This window comes from Nelusetta ayraudi, unplaced genomic scaffold (assembly GCF_046127955.1).
Source record: "Nelusetta ayraudi isolate G7.1 ecotype Tasmania unplaced genomic scaffold, CSIRO-AGI_Nayr_v1 ptg000020l, whole genome shotgun sequence".
NCBI lineage: Eukaryota > Metazoa > Chordata > Actinopteri > Tetraodontiformes > Monacanthidae > Nelusetta > Nelusetta ayraudi.
In genome coordinates this window covers 517,501-541,069 of record NW_027466070.1, presented here as the reverse complement: position 1 = coordinate 541,069, position 23,569 = coordinate 517,501, and the positions used below count along the sequence as shown (strand labels likewise).

Below are 23,569 nucleotides of genomic sequence, written 5' to 3'. Positions count from 1 at the left end.
CCAGGAAAATAAACAAAATCTTGTCCGATCCTGTTTTTCGCATTATGGTTCTGTGGGTGTCCAATCACATGTGCACCTTCAGTGCGAAGTAACTAGAGTGCATGTGAAGATCTTTGGAGCACAGTGAGATATAATGTATGCAGCGTGCTGTGCAGGAGAACAGAGGCAAAAAAAAACAGGACGTGCTGCTGGAATAGTTTCTACTGGTTGGTTCTTTCATCTCTGCCATAGAGGGTTTTTTTTAAGGCTTTTTATGTACCGGACACGTTTCGGCGTATTCTTCCGCCTTCATCAGTGTCACATGACGTTGGTGTAACCAACAAGACGCAACCACAAGAGAAGACAGAATGAACTTAACTCAGTCATGTATGGTTTTTCCTCTGCAAAGGAATATTTTTTTATTGTTATTCGTCTTCACCCTGTTCTTCGATCATCTCATTGCAGCCTCCCATCAATCCGACCCAGCAAAAGCTCTCTTCAGTGTGCTGCCTGCACTGTTTTCACAGAAGCAGGCAGGGTGGAAAGAAGGAAATAAAAGTTGAGGTTGAGGGAGGGAGAGGTAGAGCAGCGAGGCCTGGGAGGAAGTGGAGGATGTTGGAGAGGAGAGGAGAGAAAGAGAGAGAGAGAGAGAGAGAGAGAGAGCTCCTCTGCCTCTTTTACTGCTTCCCCCGGCCGTCGCAGAGAGACGGAGGGAGGGAGGGAGGAAAGGAGGAGGCCCAAACACTGTACACCCGGTGGTGGGGGCGGGGCTTCGGCAGTTGGGGGAGTCATGGCGTTGCACCAAAGGCCAAAGGCGTTAAAGTGACATTTTCAATGAGGTTTGCAGAGCCGGAGTAACGACCTGATGGCCAACACCTGCTCTGCTCTGCCAGGCTGGAGCTGATGCCCCGCCTTCCAGCCCCGCCCTCCAGCTCCACCCTCCAGCCCCGCCCTCACACTGATGACCGAATGGTATTTGCACAACTGGCAAACCTGAGGCCGGGGGTGGAGGGGCGATAAAAGCTGGCCAGATGCACCGCAGAGGCTTTTGCTTGTTCTTGTTGTGTTGTGGTGTTGTGTGTCCTAAAGAGAATGTTTGTGTTGCGCGTGGCGTCAGTTACGGCCTCTCTCATAGGAAGCTGAGAAGATCTTAGTTGTGTTTTCGCATGCATTTTTGGTTTTGGTTTTTATGGCTCTGGCATCAACAGTTGTAGTTTTGCCACTGAACTGCACGCACAATTAGAAAATAATTTGATAAAGTTTTGCATTGTTTGGTTTTGTTTCTCCCTTTACGAGCAGCAATGAGCATTTTTTATGAGAAATGAAATAAAACTGGTGTGTTTGCATTAAATTAACAATAAAATACATATTTTGTAACCTTTTCTTTTATGTAAAGTGTCTTTGAGGACTTTGAATAGTGCTATATAAATTAAATGTATTATCATCATCATTATTATTATTATTATTATTTATTATTATTATTATTATTATTATAGGAGTGAAGGGGAATTTTAAAGAAGGTTATACACAAAACTATCGTCGATGGTGGTAAAAATGAATTTTAAAAAATATATACACATACAAAAATGCTTAAAAATTGAAATACATTTGCATTCCATTTATTTCTATAAATAAAAATAACATGTTGAGGTAATGTGGCAGCTGTATGCACCACTAGTCAGTTGAGAAACAATTCAGAATCACACAAAGATGCAGAAAGAATAACACGTTACTGCAAAAGTAGCCGACTGCAAAGACAAAAAGTGAGAAAACACACACACACACACACACGGGGGGGTGGGGGGGGGGGGGTCATGCAACAGACATGCAGACCTGCAGCTGTTCTGATTTAGTGCAACACACACACATACACAGTCTGGCTGTGCAGCTGTATGTCCTTAAAGATGTAAGGAAAGACATGAAGAAAACAGCGCACAATTACTCTCTCTCTCTCACACACACACACACACACACACACACACACACACACACACACACACACACACACACACACACACACACACACACACACACACACACACACACACACACACAGGGCCGAGCCAAACCCTGATTGACCTCTGAACCCTGACACTGAGCGAGAGAGACCACCTAGGGTGGACATCCGGAGCGACAGCAGAGTCTTTGTGTTGTGGTCGCCCTCAGGAGGAGTCGTCAGGTGACCCGCTGGCGTCCCGGCTCTCCGTCCTCCTCGGCCCGGCCCGGTTCTGCTCCAGCTCCCGGGCCATGTGGGCCTGGTGGTGGAGACACTCCTTCAGCTTGTCCTCAGTCAGGGTGAGCCGCTCCTCCAGCACCGACACCGTCTGCGGATTCCAGCCGAGGAACATTTGTGTGCTTGAAGTTTCGAAGAAGTTGGAGGTTTTTCTGCCCAGACAAAGACTCCACAGCTGAGATGAGCTGATGGGCCCTAATGAGTTAAAGCTGCTGCTGCTGAGTCTGGGATAACTCAATTGCTTTACGGGTTACAGGAAGTTTAGGAGGGGGTGAAATAATTCTTATAGTTTCCCCAATAAGAATGTAGAAATGTTGCCCATGTTCCACAAGGCCTCGCACGACTCAACCAACCTGGTGGTCTGTCTGGTCCTCACAATGTAAATCTAACTCATGTGTCTTTTACTAATTGAATTGCTTCTTTTGGTGTGACCCAGAGTGAATGAGTTTCTTCTACTTCCTGTTGTTGATGCCACGGCCAGCGCTCATTGTAAACATTGCAACATTGTTGCAGGTATATTTCCAACGAGTTTTCCTGGGACCTCCAGCGTGCCTGAGAGCGTCACTGACCTGCGTGAGGATGTCCAGCTGCTCAACGATGTGCCGCAGCGTCAGCTCCAGGTCGGCGGACCGCCCTTCCGGAGGCTCCGCGCTCCAGCCGCTCTCCTCATCTTCCTCCTCCTCCCTGCGGCCACTTCCACCGCCTGTTGGGGCGGCGGCCCTCCATCCCTCCGCTCTGGCTGCCGCCGCCACGTGACGCTGGGCTGAAGTGTCGGCCGCCGCCAGCGTGGGCGTCGAGTGTGTCTGGCCGTCGGAGAGATGAAAGCGAAGGGGGTGGACAGGGGAGATGAGAGAGAGAGAGAGAGAGAGAGAGAGAGAGAGAGAGAGAGAGAGAGAGAGAGAGAGAGAGAGAGAGAGAGAGAGAGAGAGAGAGAGAGAGAGAGAGAGAGATCAGTGACAGTGGCTCAGCTCAGCCGTCTCCGCAGCTGTGCGCTCTCAATTTGTGTTTCGCTTTGAAGCTGCAAACTCAGGTTGGACCTCAGCGGATGCCGCGGCCTCACCTGAACCGCTGGAGATCACTTCGAAACGACCGTTCGTCATTATCGCCGTTCACCCTCGTTGATGTAGGCAAAAACAACGCAACGGTCGGAATAAAAGTCAATTCGGTGGAGAACGACAACTTCTGTGGACTCATTCAAAGTGCGGAGGGGAGAGATGATTGACTGCAGATGAGGTCCGACGACCACGAAATGAAAAAAAAAAAAACGTTCACGCAACAAGAAGCCGGTTCTGAGCGACGCTTCCTGTCTGGTTGTCAGTGCAGACCGACGGAGGACGATGACTCAGTGAGTCAGTGCCGACTGACTGACTGACTGACTGACTGACTGACTGACTGACTGACTGACCGCCAGGCTCTGCTAGCGGTGCAGCAGCTGAACAGCCACCACCGGATGATTTGCAAGGGAGAAATGACGCCGTGTTGAGGACGGCGTGACTTCCTGTTGTCCTGCCAAAACGCCACAGTTGCAGAGACGAAGGACTCATAATGACAGTCACACCAGGGAGATGTGTGATTGATCTGATTTTCATCCTGAAGCACACAACTAGGAAACTGTTTTCATTGGGGAAAAAAAAAGAAAAAAGTTTCATGCATTTTTGCTGTACCGGTAACTTTTTTTTAATTAAATTCTTTTAGATCAAATAGATAAAAATAAAACCAGCCCACGAATGTTGCTCTGCAATGAAATGATCCGTTATGCAATTTTTCCGGAGTGGCGTTATATAAAATGAACTTGTTGTCCCTTGAAGTGATCAAATTAAAACTGTTTATCTGCGTTTTTATTTTTATCTGGCCGCATTTTGCAGCCAGAAAAAGCAGCAGAAATCAAAACAGCGCGTCCAAGGACTCAGATCAGATTCTTCACGTTCACTTTTTCGCCACATTACATCCACATTCCTTGCTGTCTGTACGCATTCCGCTGGTGTTCCAGGCCCTGGGTTTGACAACTCTCACAGTTGACGCCGCCACTAGACCCAGACTCCGCCTCCTCCTCCTCTCAGGACGCCGACTGGTCCGCTTGTGTTCCCAACCGGCCGAGATCAACTTCAGGTCTGAAGATCCCCAGAGTGCTCGGCCACATTGGAGCCTTGGTGAGACTTCGGCGAGGCTCCACAGCTGGAGAACTGGGGAGGTGAGGCAGGTGGTGGCGGGAGCAAGGAGAAGTCAGGAGGACTGAGCAGGAAAGGAGGAAAGGAAAGGAAGGACGGAAGGAAGAGCAACCAGGAGGAGAGCGTCACACATTCCTCCTCTAATGCACGGCGCCAATCGATTCCTGCTTCCTTCCTGCAAGTCGGCTCCACTTCAAAGAGCCCGGAGACGGCCGGGAGAGGAGGGGCAGGGGGAGGAGGCGGAGGAGGAGGCGGCTCCCGACTCCTGAGTGCACGTGAACAAAGGCGTCGCTGTGCGGAAGCTTCACCCCCCCACCCTCAACCCCTTCTACCCACCACCACCCGCCCCTCTTGCTCTTGCGGCCACATCTGGGGAACATCTGCTGGGCTCATTTACGCCTCGCAGACCCTCCATCCAGGAAGTTTGGCTGCAATCAAACGTTTAAGAGGCAGGATACCCCAGCTGGCCTTCACCGGGCCAGTCGAGACACACACACACACACACACACACACACACACACACACACACACACACACACACACACACACACACACACACACACACGCGCGCGCACACACACACGAGTTCAGTGGTTCAGCCGCGAAGGAAGCAGCACAGCAGAAATGTCGCAAATCAGGCAACACACGCAGCAGAGCAGAGTGCAAAGCTGCTCTATTGAGCACCATGATGATAACAATATGGGCCTCTAACCAACCAGTGACCAATTGGCTGTGGATCATCATTAGTGCGACTGACATTCTTCTCTCCCTTTCTCTCAATTGCTGATATCTGGTTGGACGGTTTTTTCAGCTGCCGCGAGGAAAGGCCAGTGTGGCTGCAGCGATCAAAGAGGGCGGAGCACATTGGTGGAAGTGTTGGGAACTGCAGCGTTAAACCACAATAGTCCATGGCAAGGAAAACGCCGGCCGACAAAAACCAGAAAGGCGACCTGTGAACCTCGCTGACTTTCCAGAAATCGGTCTTGATTACCGAGCACTGTGACTTCACATCGGAAAAAGTTAACCGCAGAGAAACCGACTGAACAGATTACGTGATGACAACGTCACGATCAAAAACCTTCTGTTCTCCACTCGATCAGCCACTTTTCTTTCTCTTTCAGTTCTTCCCACCAGGTTGAAGAGGGAGACTGACCGGTGGCGAGGCCACGGTGCCTCCGAGGAGCGGAGAGCATCCTCAAGGAGAGGCCGAGCTCCAAAATAACCAGTAAATCCAATCGCAGATGTCCGATCAAAAACACGATTAGCATGGCCGCTCATCGAGAGGACGAGAGGCCTCAGATGTGACCCTCCCAGACCTTTGATGTGAGCTGAGGGCTCTCTCGCTCTCTCTCTCTGATGTTGCTCTGCCTTGATCTCCTGCAGCGACCTGGCCATCCTCTCCAGATCTGGCCAGACACTAAATCGCCTCATTGTGTTGCCACAAATAAAACAGTCATGGGCGGGGTTGTTTTGTTTTAGTCGGTTACCACAATCTAGCTCCAACGTCCGGTTGAAAAAATCTGAAAAATATTCACACAGACACCACCGGTGTTTGATGCCAGTCACTGATTTTTGCCTTCATGCAAGCAGATTTCACGACGTAAATCTAAGACAAAGAGGGTGACGATGCTTATCTGATATTTGGTGCATAAAAGATGGAAATAAAAACTTGCAGGAGGCGAAAAACGTTGCACATCTGCCTCTTGCGCTGCATCATTCCGTGCAAGCCGTTTTAAATGTGTGTTGAAAGTGTTAGCCAGAGCGCCGCCTCTGATTAGAAACGTGTGTTTTCGGGTCACAGGACAAAATCTAACGTCGTTAACAGAGGGAGAGGAAATTCTTGTCGTAGGATCAAAAGCGGCAGCCGTCCGCTGTCTGCTGACTGACACACAACTCCAGTTGGGGACACACACACACACGCCAAGAATTACGGCCACTCCTTTGGCAAAACAAGATTCCAGAATAAATCCAAACGAAAAAGAAAAAGAAAAAAAAAAAAAACCCACACACAGCTGGATTTCCAACTAACCCCATGATTGCAGGAGTCGAGTTTGTGTGAGGATGTGGCTGGATCTCACACGTTTGCGTTACACGGTTTGGGTGGTTTTAAAAAAGAAAAACGTGGACGGTGATGACACCAGCCCGGAGCGCCGAGGCAGGAAGCCGAGGAGCCGAGCGGAGCTTCATGTGGTTTGAGAGGGGAAGCTGCTGCATCCTCTTTAATTCTGGCCCTGCTGCTCCTCCGACCCTTATCTGCCTGACATCCGCACGCCACTCACCCACACACACACGCCACAAAAATATCCTGCTCGGCTGCCGAGTGCCTTGAAATGTACACAGACACACGCAAGTAGCATGCTGCGAATCGGCAGCAAAGTCGATAGTAATGAAGTATATTTTGAATTCAATACACATGTTCTCCCTTCGGTCACGAAACCCGTGGGAGCCACGGGGTTGTTCTGCCATACATAAATCCGATAAAACAGCTAATTGTTTTTATTCATCAGACTTTTCAAAACAGGTGATTGCGGAGGAATGGAGAGGGGGAATAGGGGGACGGCAATATCAACACAAAGCACCTTGTGACCTTAATTCAAAATGAAAAAAACGGCTTCTTTTGGTCTGATTAGTTACATTTGGGAGGATTAAATAAACCTTTAGATGACCCAGCCCTCGCTGACATGAAAAGGACATTATGTACATGGATCAACCAAACTGACCCATCTGGAATTACAGAGACACACGAGAGACAAAGCTGCTGTGAGTGAGAGAGGGAGAGAGAGAGAGAGAGTCTGACTTGACGAGGAAGTGACGACAAGGCGGCAAAGGGAGACCAACTCGCCACTGTGACCCACTTCTGCAGGACGAAACCAGCAGCGAGCGTCTGCTGCTGGATTCCACCGACCGTGACTCACACCCCAGCGACCGGGCCAAGAGGCGGAGCAACGGCAATCAAGTGACCTGTGGCGGCGATCATGTGATCCGAAAAGCAGAACTGTTTTCAGGCAAGATAAGATAAGATAAGATAAGACGCAAACCCATCGGGGCTCAAATCCATAGTTTCCAGACTCACAAAAAGGTGAAAGAGGTCAAAATGGGGTCCAGGTTGGACGACAAGGTCCTGACTTCACCATTTCAACCCCGTTTGGCTATTGCTGTCAAACTCAGCGGAGTAAAAAGTCCTGATTAAGACTCGGAGGATATTCGAATTTCCGACGCATTCACAGCTTTGGACGCCTGCGTCACACCGGCCGAGCTGTTTCTATGCTTGGACGGTCGGCCAAACACGAGTCGTCGTTGGCGGTGTTGTTGTAGTTGTTGTTGTTGTCGAGAGGAAGCGCGCGGGGTCGTCGAGCGATTCGTATTTTTAGAAGCGTGGTAGCATCTCTTCAGTCTTCTCAGTGTTCCGCTCCTTCACTCCAGACCTCCTAACCAGGCATGGATCCCCCCCCAAAAAAAACTCATCAACGTCCAACGGATTAATAACTGCTGACGTATTTCTATTGGAGAGGTTTGGTTTCAAATTAGAGGCAATCTGGGATTTTTTTTGTTTGTTTTTGCCGACGATACCCGTCTACCAAAGCAGAAATACGTCAGCACAGACGGACTGTTTGTTCGTGCACAAGGGTCGAACACATCAGTAATGGGAGTTAATGTGCGCAAGGTGTTAATGCGACCAAAAAAACTACAAACACACACACGCAAAACAAAATGATCCAGACGAGCTGGTTGTGGACGCTCGCAGCCCTTACATAAGAACATCATGCCAAGGATGAGTCATCGTCATGGGACGCACAGCGCTTCAGCTTCTCGCAGGGAAAAAAAAGAGGCAAAGTTTTGTTATGTTTTATTTTTCCTTTTTTTTTTTTTCACTCGAGGGACGGAAAACTGAAACCATGTAACCATGCGGACGCACACCTACGCAGCAAAACACACCAGTACACAATCGCGGACGAGGCGTCCCGTCAAGAGCTGGTGAGATTTTCTATTTGTTTCTCCTCTCCGGCAGGTCTCTCGACGCTTGGGAGCTGCAGCTGTTAAGAGCGCCACCTGGGGAAACCAGAGGGACGCGAACGAACAACGTTGGACAGTTGGAAAATAACTGGGTCGGCGGCGCCGGAGGACACGCAGGTAAGTGTTCCAAAGGTGACGTGCCGTTGCTGCATGTTACGCAAGTCGACTGTCACTATCAACAGTGTCATTGACCCTAATCGACAGGAAGGGGGAATTAAACAAAAAAGGAACCTGAGGTTAATCTCGCAGAAGAGGAGTGTCAGCCGGAGGTTTTTGCAAGGCCTCATAGGAAGAAGAGGAAATAGAAAACCAATCGAACTTGCAGTAGCTCTAAATTTATGGCTATAACATCCTGAAACATCTGATACACACAGAAAATGTGTTTTGACACTACTTGGATCTGTGCATGTATGAATGCATGTGTGTGCATGGGTGAATGAGAAGCCATTGTAAAGTGCATTGGGTGACCGTGAAGGTGCTGGAAAGCGCTATACAAGTGCAGTACCATTGACCATCCTATTTCTTCTTTTTGGGGTATTTTCTTTTTCAGCCAAATTGGCCAAACAAGACAATTCTGTTCACACTTCATATATAGAAGTTAACTGATTGATTGATTGATTGATTGATTGATTGATTGATTGATTGATTGACTGAACACTGCATGCATTGCCAGATCTTCAACTAGGTCAGCTGTAAACCTCTGCTCCTGCCACGCAGGACAAGATTGAAACTCTGAGCCAGTGTGAATAAAACAAGCTGCTGAACCCGACGGCTTCCGAAACCGCCAACTTTTGATTGGCTGAGACACCAAGGCTCCACAAATGAGGGTGTGTGTGTGTGTGTGTGTGTGTGTGATCGACATATTAGCGGCCACGGTCGCTGCAATCTGCGAGCTTGAAACATCACTGGAACTTACAGTCTCCAGTTTGTTTGCGAATGTCTCTGCTTGGCGTTTGGAGTCAAACGAACAAAGAGACTAAATCCCTCAACCGTCTTTTTTCCCTTCTTTTTCTTCTCAGTCAACGATGAAATTTCCATAACACACCCCCGCCACTTCTAAAAATACCCGCAATGTTTTTCGCTGCGGCATGTTTTGATTCAGTAATAGATTTTTTTTCTCGCTCTCTCTGAAGGCGGGGGTCAGAGGTCGCAGTCTGCAGGAGGACAGAAGAGCGGTGCTCAGAGACGGAACCGGCGCTCGGCTCAAGGACACGTCGGCGGCTGTTTATCACCGTGGCGACGGCAGCACGGAACTCACTGTTCGTGACCCGTCCGCCAGCGATGGGGATAGAGGCGTCGCAGGGGGTGACGGTCGACGGAAAGATTCGTGGCAACGGGCGAACAAACGACTGTCGCAGCAGATTCACACCAGAGGGCTGCGATTTCCCTATTTTCTCCTCGGAACTTTCAGTTCCTTCTCTTCTTGTCAGTGGGCAGATTTATTTATTTTTTTGTGCATCCTGTGAGTCAGTCGGCGACTCTGCTTCCTCTTGTTTCACTGCTCTTTTCTTTCCTCACCCTCTCTCTTCCACTACACTTCCTCTTTACACCTCTCCAGCTGCTCAATATCTCACTGCTTGCTCAGTGACTTGTCCAAACACCTGCTGATCATCCACATATAAACCCAGGAGGGAAGGACTCTGTCCAGGGATTATTATTCGCTGATTGGTCAGCTGCGACACGGTTCAATCGTTTTCCCTCAACTTTCACATCTTTTTGTTGGAGCATTCCAATCAAATTTGTGAATTCTGGCACAAATAGCAGCAAAAGTGACTCCCAAGCAGTTTTAACACCAATGCTATCAGAATAAGCTAAGTGTATTTGACGGACGGAGGAACTACTCAGAACAGTGTCAGCGTTTGGAGTTTACTGTGGCTTAAGCCCCAGAATTATTGCCAATGAGCTGGAGGGGAGCGAGATCAGAAAGTAGACGTTTCTGAGAAAGAAGGAAAGTCTCTTGTTCGAAGAGGAAATGAGGCTTTTGCTGAGAACTTGAGTCACTCATATCCCCGCCAGAGTAGTTCCTCCTTTCCCACCGCAGCCGCAAGTGGAGGCGATTTCTTTCTTCCAGAGCGAGGAAGTGAATAAGCGTCATTGTGGATTTTGTATGGGATTAGCCCATTTTAAAGCCCCTTAGTAAGCTTTAGCCGCATTATTCACATTTTAATGGGCATTCCCACCCACATATACGCATGCCGGCTCAAAAAACAAAAATCCCTGGCAATGAAACGAGGCGGCGGGAGGCTTAATTCTGAGGTACACTGACCTTGCTGGTGTCGTTCCGACACAATAAGTGCATTGAAGTCGAAGCGGGCAGGGCGGCGGCGGCGGCCGCTCAAGTGGACGAGCTCAGACATGCAAGACGCAAGCACACGGACGAAGGAGCGGAGATTAAAATAAGACACAATGAAGTGATGATGAGACAGGCTTCTCACCGAGGTCGTCACCCCACAGGTAAGATATGCATCCAACAATGGCATCAAACACCTTTTTAGCTCCGGCAATACCTTGAAAAAATAAATCCAAAATCACCGGGTATGATCATTACAATGTCCATGCCGAAAATAACTGAACTTAATTGAATTTTTTTCTTGCTCTACACATGTGTATGGGGTCTTTTCGATTGCGAGTTACTGTTTGTTTGTTTTCTTACACTCTCTAAGAACCCTCTCTCTAGGATGCCGTGAACCTGGTTGGATGCATTAATTGGCAGCATATGCTGGACCCAGGTCAGGATAGCAATTGAAGGATAAACAGCAACAGAGATTGACGACATCAGCATCAAAAACTTCCATTTGCCCAAGTGGATAAAACTGGTAATCCTGTTGGACTTCATTTTAAGTTTTGATACTTCACAATTCACCCCTGAACTGCCGTCCTTTTATTCCATCCACTCACGCTGAACATTTGCACTGGGATGATATAAAAAGACAACAGCAGCATCATCACCATCTTTGGCAAAATGACATATCGGGCTTCGTTAACTGAAATGTCAACAACGATCCGCAGTCTACTGTAACCGCCTCCTATCACCAGTCGCTTTTTTTCTCCAAAATACCACCCTGCAGGAAATCACTGATAGCAGGTGGCTAAATGAATGAGCCACAAACAAAAAAAAAGAACGAAAGTCTGGCTAATTGCACGGGAGAGGCCTTCAGACTCAGCTCGATGTGCCATCGGCGAATAGCATTGCAAGGTGGGGGTAGAGGGGGGAGGAGAGGGGCGTTGGGAGGTGTGGTGTGATTGGCAGCTGAAGCGGCAGGGGGTCAGGGGTCACACTGTGCCTCTGCCCTTCACGGTGCAGGCAGGAGGCCCCCCGGCAGCCACAGGTGGTCATTGTGCTCTGCGGTGGCGGCTCCTGCTGCACCGCGACGCCTCTCGGCTCTTTATCACAGAGACAAACTGGGGCCTCGTCTGTCCCCGGCGTGGGTGTGAGGCCGTCTGCGGAATCACTGCATGTACACAGCTGCAGGCCGGCTATTATTGGACCGAGGCCTTAGTGTTCGCCGCCCACCACAGCGGACGAATGACATTTACTGTGCATCGGGAGACGGATTGAGGTTGAGGGGAAGGGAGTGGGGGGTCTCCCGGCACGCAGGTGCTCGTGTGATTTTCGATGACATTCTAGCACGTGAGCCCAAGGGAACGCAGGAAGTTGTAGGTGAGCTCTCGCGCAAGGCCCCTTGCTAACTTTGAGCAGCAGATCTGACTTCACGGATGATTCCAGAACTGAACCTCAGCTGCACCAGCTGATTTATCAGGAAGCGAGGTTGCACCCAGTGGCGCCGTACCAAGAGTGCCATGGCCAAAATAACTAATCAGACACAAAACGCCATTACAATTTTTTTATATCATTGGCAATTAAAGTGCACTCGGTTCCTCTGTTGGAGCCAAGACCCTCCAGCCGGCACCAGTGTTTGGTCGATGTGCCTGCTGTCCCAACGCCAAACTGGCAAAAACCAGTATCACGTGTGTGTCACGAGACACCGATAGCAAGAAACTGAGTGCTTTGGCTGAGCCAAAGCTGATTAATTGAAAATGTCAAATGGCATTTGGTGGCATATTTCTCAAAGCAGGACGTGGTCAGAGTGGAGACCACGGCCGAGTGGAGAGATTAGTCAGAGTCCGTGGAGGCACCCTGGTTCTACAGTGAGAGACTGACATGTGAACTTAGATTTAAGTGCAGCCAACAGTAGGTGGTGCCTCCGAATTTTGTATTTGTTGGTCCTAATCATGGGGACGACATTTGCCTCTGAAATCTGTCAGTTTTCATTTGCCGCCATTTTTCTCCTGGTGTTTTCTTGACTTGTGCCACTTTATAGGAAGTTTGCCTTTGTGAAATGTTTGTTAGTTTGGGGGGGTTGTTTTGTGTGTGTATGCTTTTATTTTCATCCCTGAACGGCACTGGTGGCAGGAGGAGCAGCTGACCTACTTTTTCTCGACAAACCAGGAACACCTGTCCTCACTCTGCCCTGGATGACGCTCATTATAAAGGACACATGAAGACAGTGTGAAGAACATCTGACATCTCCTTGTACGTCTCTTTCCAGAGCTGCTGGTCACTGGTCTGTGCAACACAGTACAACCAGATCCATCTACAGGACCAATGATTCGACAGTCTTTCATCCATATACATATGAATGTGAGGATTTTAAATTGCAGCGAAGCATCAAGCAGATGGTGCAGATCATAGTCTAAGAATTGAGAACATGTCGGATCATCAGAAAGGAGTGAAAAGACCCCAGAGTTGGAATGTCCTGTGGGCGGAAGCCCTGTGTGAGCAGGATGTGGAACTGACAGCGGAAAAAAAACCCACATCAGAACAGAGTGGAGTTGTTTGGCTGCATCGCCTCCGCAACAGCCCAGAAGTGAAACCTTGAACAACGTGAACCTCCAAGCCCACTCTGTCCTAGAACAGGTGCATCAACAGACAAAAGCCTGTGTCTGGGAATTGCTAAACGACGCCCAGAGAAGAGTGATTTTAAAATACGTTTAGTCTGAACACGAAAACTTCCCACCTTCAGGCAGCACAGCAGCTTCAGGCCACAAGTAACGTTCTCGGGGTCAAATGAGAAATACTAACCAAGGTACGACTGAGCTGATCGGCCTGCTGCAGTCTCATCGAGGCAAACTGCTTGCAGGGGTTGTTCTTCTTCTGAGTCGGTCTTAGGTGGCCAACACACTGATTGATTTAATTTAATTATCTGAAATGATATCACAGATGAGGGGGTTGGTTGGACAATTGAATTCTCTATACCTAATCTAACCGGCCCGCGTCGCCACTGGCTGACCAGGAGTCGTGTCCGTTTGTCCTCAGATGAGCCAAAGATTTCCAACCTCCCCAGTGGCGCCTGTGGCGTGAAACACCATTACCAGATCCCCATTGGAAGAGGGCTGTGACAGTCAGTCCGGAGTATGTCCGCTTTGAAGGTGCGCGTCTAACTGACCAGAGCCGCGAAGACAGGGCTTTCTAAGAATAACCCACAACAGCAGAGAGGCAGGGAAGTAAATGGGTGACTTCCTTTCATTAGGTTCACTTAATTGTTCAGATATAGCCGGTCACAAGGGGGACCTTCGGCACAAAGGTGGTGTGTGTGTGTGTGTGTGTGTGTGTGTGAGTGTGTGTGTGTGTGTGTGTGTGTGTGTGTGTGTGTGTGTCACACTTTGTATTAAGCTGGTTCCATCTGCTGGCACGGTGCAGGACGGCCTTGAGGCGGTGAGCAATAGCTGCAGCCGTGACAGACGGACTGTTCCAGCATCGCTCTGATGTGTTTTGAAAGCTGAACTGGCCACAGAACACTTTTTTTCAATACTATTTTTGCTTTGCAGCAACACGGTGAAAGGTTTAACCACAGTCACGGGGAGCGATAAGAACCAGAGGCACATCCGCACAGTCACGTGTTTCCAGGCCGACACTAAAAATGATGACCGTGAAATGTGTGAAAAAAGCTAGCGAAAGTAACTCAAGAAAGAAGAATTATCGGAAGAATCAAGTTTCCTGTTCACTGTAATTAAAATATATCAAAGGACACAAGAGTTTTGCAGCCATGGTTTCATGGCTGTGGACTTACAGTCAAAATTTAGCAGAAGATTGTTGAAGTTTTGTGTGGATTATTGATTAAAGTGACCAGATTATTGGACCTTTCAATGAAGAAAGAAAACATGTTAGGTAACGGATCATTTGTTTTTTTCTTTTTTCTTTTCTTTTTGAGGCCACGCTGACAATAATAGCAGAGAATGTCAGTGTTGCCGTATGTGCACTGAAGATGCATGTAGTGGCAGGACAGATGGTAAATCTATCTGGGTTAGTTAGCATGAAGCATCTCTGTCTTGTGGGGTGACTCATCAGAGACAATCTGGGAAGTACCAGATACGTTAAACCACTTTTAGAGAGTGAAACGGTGCGAAAATGATGGATAACCAAAAGTTCTATGATCTGAATGTTTATGTTTTTCAGTCACAGAAACACTGAAACACAGTGGCAAAAAAACTAACTACAAGAGACATCGGACAGGCTCTGAATTTCCCCCGCAACTGTACAACAAGCGCTTAATGCAATAAAAATCATCACAATTGCCGCACACACACACAGGCTAAACCTGCGTCCTTCAAAGGCCGAAACTCTCACAGGAAATTGCCAAGACAGGCAGCCGTCCACACAGGGGAGATTAGATTGAGCTGCATTGCTGCACAAATGCCTGCTAATCAGCTTTAGCACTTACACTAATACCAAAAAGACTGCAAAGCACCTGTGGGAACCTCGTCGCCCATTCAGAACAGGCCCACCGCTAACAGCTAATAGTCCCACAGTAAGACAATGAGGGCTCCAGGCTATGTACTAGCCCTGATCCTCCAATCGGACTCGACTAACCCCTTGTCTTGTTCCCATGCATACCGGGCGCACGGCCACTGCAAAAACCCCTTAAGGACCTTATCGTGAAAGTTGAAAAACAAAGATCAAACAAACAAAGCAAAAAAAACAAAAAAACAAAAAAACAAATGGTAATACAAAAAGGTTATTAGCATTATTAGAACACAAAAACATATTTTGGGGATTCCAACTACAGGTTTTGGCATAGAAAACGTAATTCTTTGCGGATAAAATTGAATTAAAACAAAAACCTCTGAAAGATCAAAAAGGTATCAAACTAATTAAAAACAAAAAGGAAAAAAAGTACTTTAAACGGTGCACGTTCTTCGACAAAACCTCATGAAGCCGGGATGACCAGTTGACCCACAGATTATACATTCATGGGTCTTGTGGGAGGGTTAACCAAAAGGGTTTCGAGAGATTAATATGAGTACTAAACCAAGATAAAAGTCGACAGTTGCCACATCACTTCAAATACACAGTCAAATTTAGCTTCTCTTTACTGGACATCAGTCTAAGTACAATGAACTGACGGAGCATCTCCTCATGTCTGATTGTTATCACCTCGATAAAATACTTTTATTTTGATATTTTAAACATTCAAAGACTTTGTCCAAATCCTAGCTTTGATTCTCAAAGCTTCTCCATCATATATCTGAAACAAAGCTGGCCTCAAACCTCATTGGCTGCCGGGTCAGCAGCCACCGTCGAACAACTTCCTCCTCCACATAAACGTATTTCATCGCAACGCTGCTGGTGCAGACATGAAATGAGCAGCATAATGGCGGGGGAAATGACATTGGGACGTAAGAGCAGATAGAGTAAAGAGACAAGAAGTGGGGGGGGGGGGATTAGATTTGGGATAGGAAGGAGAGGGCAGTGGATACATCAAACAATGAAGGTCCATTAAAGCCATCCATCAGAGCGGCGGTCGGGCTGAGTGGGATCCAGTCATCTCTCCCTGGCAAACACGCAGATAAATGACTTCCTAACAGGTGCACAGCGCGGCCCGCTGGGGGTGAAGAGAGGGGTGAAGAGAGGGGAGGTAAGTCGGGAGCTGAACCTGGAACGGCGGCGGTGTTGGGTTTCACCTGCACCTCCGGAGAAAATCGTGACCCCGCGGCTTTTCCAGCCTGCAGGAAGTGGATTTGCACCCCCGCCTCGATAATCCACCCCTTCACCCCGTCCCGGGGGCCGCAGCACAGACGGAAACATGTCTCCGTTAAAAAGAGAAATAGCTCCAAAACGCTGGGGGGGCGGGGCTATTATGACAAAACCTGACGGGAGAACGATGCAAGGACCGAGAAACTGAAAACACCCGAGACCCGAGTCCTTGAGCCAAAACAGCCGAAAAGCAGCTGGAGGAGAGGAGGGAGTTCAGCAGGTAGATGTGAAATGGAAGGAAAAAAGAAAGCGTGGTGGGAGAAGGGAAAAAAAGGGAACTAGAAAAATCAATAATAGGTCTGTTCTGTGAGCCGGGACGAGCTCTGCAGAAACAGAACCACGAGGCGTCTGATCCGCCTCCGCGGTTCAGCAGGCCACATCCTCTCTGCCTCCACTCAGGGAGAAAAATAGCATCAACCAGCAGCAGCAGCAGCAGAAGCTCATATTCAGCCTGTCCCTTTTTTTTCCCCACTCTCCTTTCTCGCACGTATACACGCTGGTGGTTTCTTTGTACTGGTGCTGCAGCAGCTCTGGACTCCACACAAGCGAGACTCCACTCAATTACAGTTGCCAGTTTTTCCAGCCTTTGTACCGCTTGTCGCTCGTAAAGAAAAAGAAAAAAAAAACATCGACACCACCAATATCGGTTTCCATCCAACCTTCGAATCACGTCCAAAAATACCAGCAGCAGGAAATTCTATAATACATGTTATTAAAACAGCCGAAAGTGGACGGTTCACATAAACACCAGTTGGTGGTTTCGAGTCTCGGCCACAGAGTTTTGGATGTTTTTCTTTGGTCTCCCTTCCGCACAACATCTGACAGGGGAAACAACATCATCGCATCTCATGTCCTGCTCGCTCGGGCTCTATTTGCATCGCTCGTCGCCGCCTGCCTCCACACCTGCAGCCCATCATCGTTTGCCTTTCAGGTGTCCCTGTTGCCTGTGACGGACCTACTTTTCTATTTTTAGCCCCGACATAGAGGACCGTCAGCATATTCCCCCTGCCGGCTGCCTTCCCCCGGGGTTGGCGTTGGGGAGGGGCAAGTCACACCCACCTTCGAGGGGAAGATGCAGAGTTGGTGGGACGTTCGGTGGGCAGCCCATCAGAGCGTCTGCCTGTCACAGGAAATAAAAAAAGCCTCCATGTTGACGGCCAGACTTGATCAGGACGGTTTTCCTCTGAGGGTGCAATCGAGGATTAATCTTTATGAAATAGAATGGATGTACTTGATTGAAACTACACTGTTTCCCAAAAATAACTGTACAGTAATTACAAGAAAGAGTCGAGTCAATCTATGGGACTGTTTACACAAAGACAGGTTTTTTTGAAACCGCAAATTTTTAAAAACGCGCCAACACGAAGCCGTCTTCAAAATGTGTCCCGTTTAAAGTGAGGCACTGGAAACAAATGAAAACAATGTAGTACTTATACCAGACCTGGTGTGGCGCCACAAGTTTATTCCCTGAAGGCAGAAGAAGAAGAACACCTGATGAACGCCGAGTTCAAAGGAGTAGCTGCTCGCTAACAACATCAGCACCACTGATCGCTCATGAAAAGACGGTCTGGATAAATAACTTCTGCTTCTAGTTACTTTAGAATACAAAGCCTTAAAAGGTCCATGTTAAGGTCGCCGGTAAAGGTTCGCTAACTTTTTTGTCATTTAGGTTTCCTGCCTCAATATCCCAGTCCGCCTTTACACGAAGGCAAGGCGCCGTTCTCAAACTTATCTAGACTGAGGAGCATTTTTGAAAATGCGCGGTTTCGTTCTAATTGGTTTCAGTGAAAACGCCGGCTTCGTGTAAACGCAAGGCTGAACCGCACAAATATTTCTGCGTTTTCAGAGAAACCTGTCTTCGGGGCATATATACGACAGACAAAGAGCAAGATGTGTGAAAAGTCCAGAATATTATCTGTCACACGGTGGGGACGAGTTCAATGTCTTTAGCACTATTTTACACAAAAATTTCTGACCCCCATGTGAAAGTTGCATAAGGTCGGGAATAAAAAGGCCATGGAGGAGGAGGGGAGGGGGAAAGAGGAGGCCGGAAGGGTGAGTAGGACAGGGAGGCCGGAAGGGTGAGTAGGATGGGGAGGCCGGAAGGGTGAGTAGGATGGGGAGGCCGGAAGGGAATCTGAAGAGAGAACCCTCTTGAATTAGTGATAAGGCTTGCCCTCCTCTTCCATTTTTGATGAGGAAGATCAAGTTTTTCCTTTTTTTTTTTCCTCTCAAAACGCACGCAGGCCGGCGCCAAGGACACCGGAGCGGCCGCAGGGACTCTCGGAGCAAAACGCTCGCTTTACCAGGGGGATGACGATGGTGGTGGTGTGCAGTGTCCCGAGACGGGTTTTCCACATTTTCTCCGCTGTCACCGGACAGTCAAGACATGTCCTGAGGAAGTCGGACTGACACAAGCCGGACGCTTCCTGGGATGTAGGAGGTGCCGACACATCGGGCCAATCTTCCAGTGACTCTTTGACACACTGAAGAGAGTTTGGATTCAGTGTGTTAATGGACAGTCTCTCTGTCAAGTGAGATGATGGGCTTTATTCCAGACTTTGACTTTGGCAGTAAGAGCCTGGGGGGCATTTCCTCTGTTATCTCCTTTTGTCTGCATGTCAGTCACAGCTTTCCACTTGTCTCATTCCATCAACTCAGAGGGGGCATTTTGACAAAGACCCTTTCTGCAAAAAAAAAAAAAAAAAAAAGTAATTCCCTCAAAAAGAGAAATAAAAAAAATAGAAAAATTCACAACTGAACCAACTTGCAAGACCTTTTTGTAGGTTTTTTACATGCATATTTGCAATCGAGAATAGCAAGCATCAAAACATGAAGATCAGGGGTGACCACCCGCAGGCACCAGGTAGCCCCCCTGAGGACCACATGAGGCGCCCAAAAAATACCAGCTAGCCCTCCAAGGACCACAAGTCGCCCGCAGGCCTGTTTGAAAAATAGCACAACTCGTTGGGCTGCGCTTAAAGTTCAATTTCATCCAACCGTGTTCAGTTACTGTTGATAATTATTGAGAACTCATTAACTTGGCAAGTGTCATCACATAGATGAGTATCATTAATAACAATATATTACTCGTAGAGTTTGTTATTTCAGGAGAGTGTCGCAAATTGGTAGCCATTCATATGACTGAGGACACCCAAGTAGCTCTCAGTGCCAAAAATTAAAAGATCAGAAAAATTGAAGGATGTTTTTAAAAGCAAGCAGACAACACGCTGTCCAGCAGTTTTTTGTGTTTTTAAAAAAAGGTGCCTGGAAAAAAAGAACATGCGGCTGTTTATCTCTGGAAAACAAAAAAGCAGAAAAAGCGAAAGCAGCTGAACAACATGACCCCGGCTAACACAACCCTTCGAATAATTTTAACGCGCTGCTATTTTTGGTGGCGAGTTGCCTACGTGCGAGCCGGAGAGCCATGAGGATCAGCTAAGAGGCTACGAATGACCTCTCGCATTACATGATGTAATCACTCGCGGCAAATTTAATACCTCTGCGACTGTGTGTGTGCGTGTGTGCGCGGCTGTAGGTGTGCAACTGTGTGTGCCTATGTCTACGGCTTGATGATATTTATCAGATTATGTCGGTGTGACAATGTGAGACCAAGTCCGTGTGGGACTGCGGGGGACAGCAAAGAGCATGAATGAATGTTGGTGTGTGTGTGTGTGTGTGTGTGTGTGTGTGTGTGTGTGTGTGTGTGTGTGTGTCTGCATGCGTGTGTATGCGTGTGCGTAAGTGAGTGCGAGGCTGTTATGCAGCCTCTCGGAGTCCTCGTCCTGGCGGAAAGTGAACCCTCCCCAGGCCGTTGCTATCTTTAGCTTGTTTCCGTCCAGTCTTGTCACTCGTGTTTTTCCTCCGCAGCACTTAAATGTGGTATCTCAGGCTCGAGGCCATCCAATATCCTGTACTTCCTGTGCACAGGAAGTACGGGGCCTGGGCGGGCGGGCGGGCGGGGCAGGCATGGCCTTATTTCTCCCTCTCTCTCTCTCCCTCTAACTAAATATATATATATATATACATATATATATATATATATATATATATATATATATATATATATATATATGTATATATACGTATATATATATATATATATATATATACATATATATATATATAATATATATATATACATATATATGTATATATAGATAGATAGATAGATAGATATACACACATATACATGTGTATATACATATATTTATACACATATAGACACACGCGCATATATATGTATAATATGTATATATATATATGTATACACATATTATATACATACATATATATATATAAGTACATATACACACATATATGTATTCGCAGTTGACATACATATGTCTACTAATGTTTTTGGCCGTGATCCACAGCTATGGCCTTACGTCTGTAACGTGACGTGTGATCAGAACCACAAGAGAGACTCAATGCAAGCTGAGTATTGTTGATCGGAAATGAGAAATGAGAATCTGCAGGTCAAAACTAGCCAACTCTGGAAGAGTTTGCGATGAAGCTACCTGCCGCCACTAGGGGGCTCCCTGAGAACGGACGTTATTTATTTGCGAGTGAAATCTGTTCCCTTTTTTCAGACGGCAATTTTATTCCTGCGCTTGTATGCAAATCATAGCAATTTCCTTTTTTGCCTCGCCGTGACAACAACGTGCATGACATAGACTTTTGCGTGGGGAACAAAAATAGAGCAACAATAACAATAGTAATTAACTGCTACAGTTCATTTTTTCACTCTAATCTGTGCTTGCACAGTTGTGTTCTGCCAGAGGAGATTATCTGTCTCTGCGTGTTTCAGTTCTCAAGTATGCGTGGCACGCGAGAGAGAGCAGCCCGTCAGCACGGAGAACAAGATGGTGTCTCTTAATAGCCGCTGGTGTGTCTATCAAAGCTCCTGATGTCAGCGGAGGAGAGGACGGAACCTCGGGGCCGCTGTCGGCTGCAGCGTGACGTGGTGTTTGCTTAAAGAAGAAGAAAAAAATTCATTAAAAAAAAAAAAAAAATCCTCCATTCAGGGGGAGAGAAGCCTGGTAGCCTCCGGCTCGGCGCAGAGCTTAATGGGTGATACAGAAAGGAGGGAAAAATGGAATGAATGAATGTATGAATGAATGAATGAAAAGAGGAGAGGAACCGAGGAGGCCGTCTTAAAGTGGGGTCACGAAGGTCAGCGGGATGTTCTGAGGAACCGGCAGGAGCTTCCCCATCCTGGAGCCCACGCACATCTCCCCCAACTCCTCCCCCACCTCCCTCCCTTCCCCCGGGGGCCATTTCCGGCTCCCCCACCGCCATCCCTAAGCCGCCGCCCACGCTCCGGCCCATTAGCGGGGCGAAGGGGACACGCACACAAACACGCGTCCGCATGGGCGCACGACGCATGGGGAGGGCAGGGAGGAGGAGGGGGCGGGGCCACGGCCCTCTTGGGTGACGATGATGGGAGCTGACAGGAGGAGTAGCACTGAGGGCTCCCCGCTCTCCACCGGCCCGGACAGGAAGCACTCGCACACACACGCACACACACGCACGCACTCCAATATTCAGTGACTCATGCCTTCACGCTTGCATGAACCCCCCCACCCGACCCCAAAAAAAACACACACTCACACTTCGCACACTTGATTAAACGCCACATCCGCCGACATGTGCTGCGCACTTACGGCTGAGCGAAGGGTTCGCTCGCCGGCGCCACCTGCAGGAGGGGGGGGGGCGGCAGCGTGGTATTGCATTTTGTCACCGCGGTGGTGATAACGGCGGTGACCCCAGCGTGTCAGCGCGTGACACTGGCAGCCCGGCGGCTCAGCTGGGCCTGTTTGGGAGGAACCCCGAGGAAGCCCAGTTCACCCGAGTGGAGTGCATGAATGAAACGCGTGCAGCGGCATGTGTGCGGAGAGCTCGCCCGGCGGATTCAAGCAGGCAGCCAGAACTGGAGCCGAGCTATTATTAGCTGCTGCTGCTGCTGCTGCTGCTGGATGGCTGCTTGCCCCCCCAGGGGCCCAGGAATCGGCACGTGGATTTCTGCTCTCATCCCTCATCTCCCTCATCTCCATTCCTCCCCAGTTCTCTCTCCCTCCCCGGCTCTGATCTCACAGGCTCTCTCTCTCTCTCTTTTTTTTCGCTTTCTCTCTCTCTTTCTCTGTCTCTGGATGTGAAAATAGCGACTCCTCCTCCTCCTGCAGTTTTTCTGGAGCCACAGTGTGTGCATTTTTCTTTTCTTTTTTCTTTTTTACATTACTCCTGCAGACTAACAACAATTTCAGATTTTTGTGAATAAAATGAATGCAACTAAGGGACCTTTCACACTTAAACGGGTTTCTCTGAAAACGCAATACAATATGTATGCGGTTCGGCCTTGGGTATACACGAAGCCGGTGTTTTTCACTGAAACCGCACAGACCAAAACCACACATTTTTGAAAAGGCTCCTCATGGTGGATAAGTTTAAAAAACATTGCTTTGCCCAGATTCATGTAAACGCCGAAAACTATCTTTTTTGTAAACGCTGATGTCAACGCTCTAAACCCCTTCCACCGCCTTGCAACCTGCGCGGCCGTGAGGTGCAGACGACCCCACATAACAATAACAACAACTGTTACTGCTACTATTGACTAGCCTGCAGTCTCCCATTAACCTCCACTACAACAACCCGCAAACAATAGTGAACAATAACACACGGTGCTTGTGGATCGATCGGGGATTGTTTGCAAAGTGATCAAAGCGTTCAAAAGTGCTTGTTTTTTAGCTAAACACTGGTTGTTTTCTACTAGTTTACGATGGTGAATTGTTGGTGAATTGTTTCTTAAGATTTTTGCGGTTTGTTTTCTTTCTATGCTGATTGGTCTGGGTCGTAGCTGAGTGTTTTGATTGGTGGCAGCAGCTTCTCAGCCAGCTGCGATTGGCTGCTGGCGCAGGTTCAAATTCTGGCAGACCAGCTCGAATCCAGAGCGGCTGGCTCGTCGGGACAGGGGCCTAAACTGAACTGTCGCAGTCACACACGCACACACAGTGGACTTCTCAGTCAGAACACACTAACTAGGTGTTCTGCAGGTATGCACAATAACGTTATATGGCCTATTTTTCCCTTTAATCTGACTTTAATTAAAGGCTCAGATTGGACTTTTCAATGGAACTAATC

General features: G+C 48.1%; 1 protein-coding gene and 1 long non-coding RNA gene across 5 annotated transcripts in view; one reads left to right on the top strand and one right to left on the bottom strand.

Annotated features, from left to right (window-relative positions):
- Positions 1–1,582: 1,582 nt before the first annotated feature.
- The window catches only part of poc1b (POC1 centriolar protein B), a 29,613-nt gene continuing 7,626 nt past the window's right edge, over positions 1,583–23,569 (bottom strand). For 2 of the 4 annotated variants that reach the window (XM_076027212.1, XM_076027211.1), the window contains exons 11-12: positions 2,782–3,015; positions 1,583–2,303 (exon numbers count right to left, since the gene is read on the bottom strand). In XM_076027212.1, the coding sequence (XP_075883327.1) occupies positions 2,142–2,303; positions 2,782–3,015 (396 nt within the window). In that variant the 3' untranslated portion in view covers positions 1,583–2,141. Of the gene's footprint in view, positions 2,304–2,781; positions 3,016–8,274; positions 8,431–16,630; positions 17,550–23,569 lie in introns of those variants that run through there. The other 2 variants (XM_076027213.1, XM_076027214.1) reach the window with 2 other exon arrangements.
- LOC142888800 (uncharacterized) lies at positions 8,391–10,037 on the top strand. Its single transcript, XR_012926741.1, has 2 exons — positions 8,391–8,511; positions 9,528–10,037. It is a non-coding gene; the product is annotated as an uncharacterized LOC142888800 (long non-coding RNA).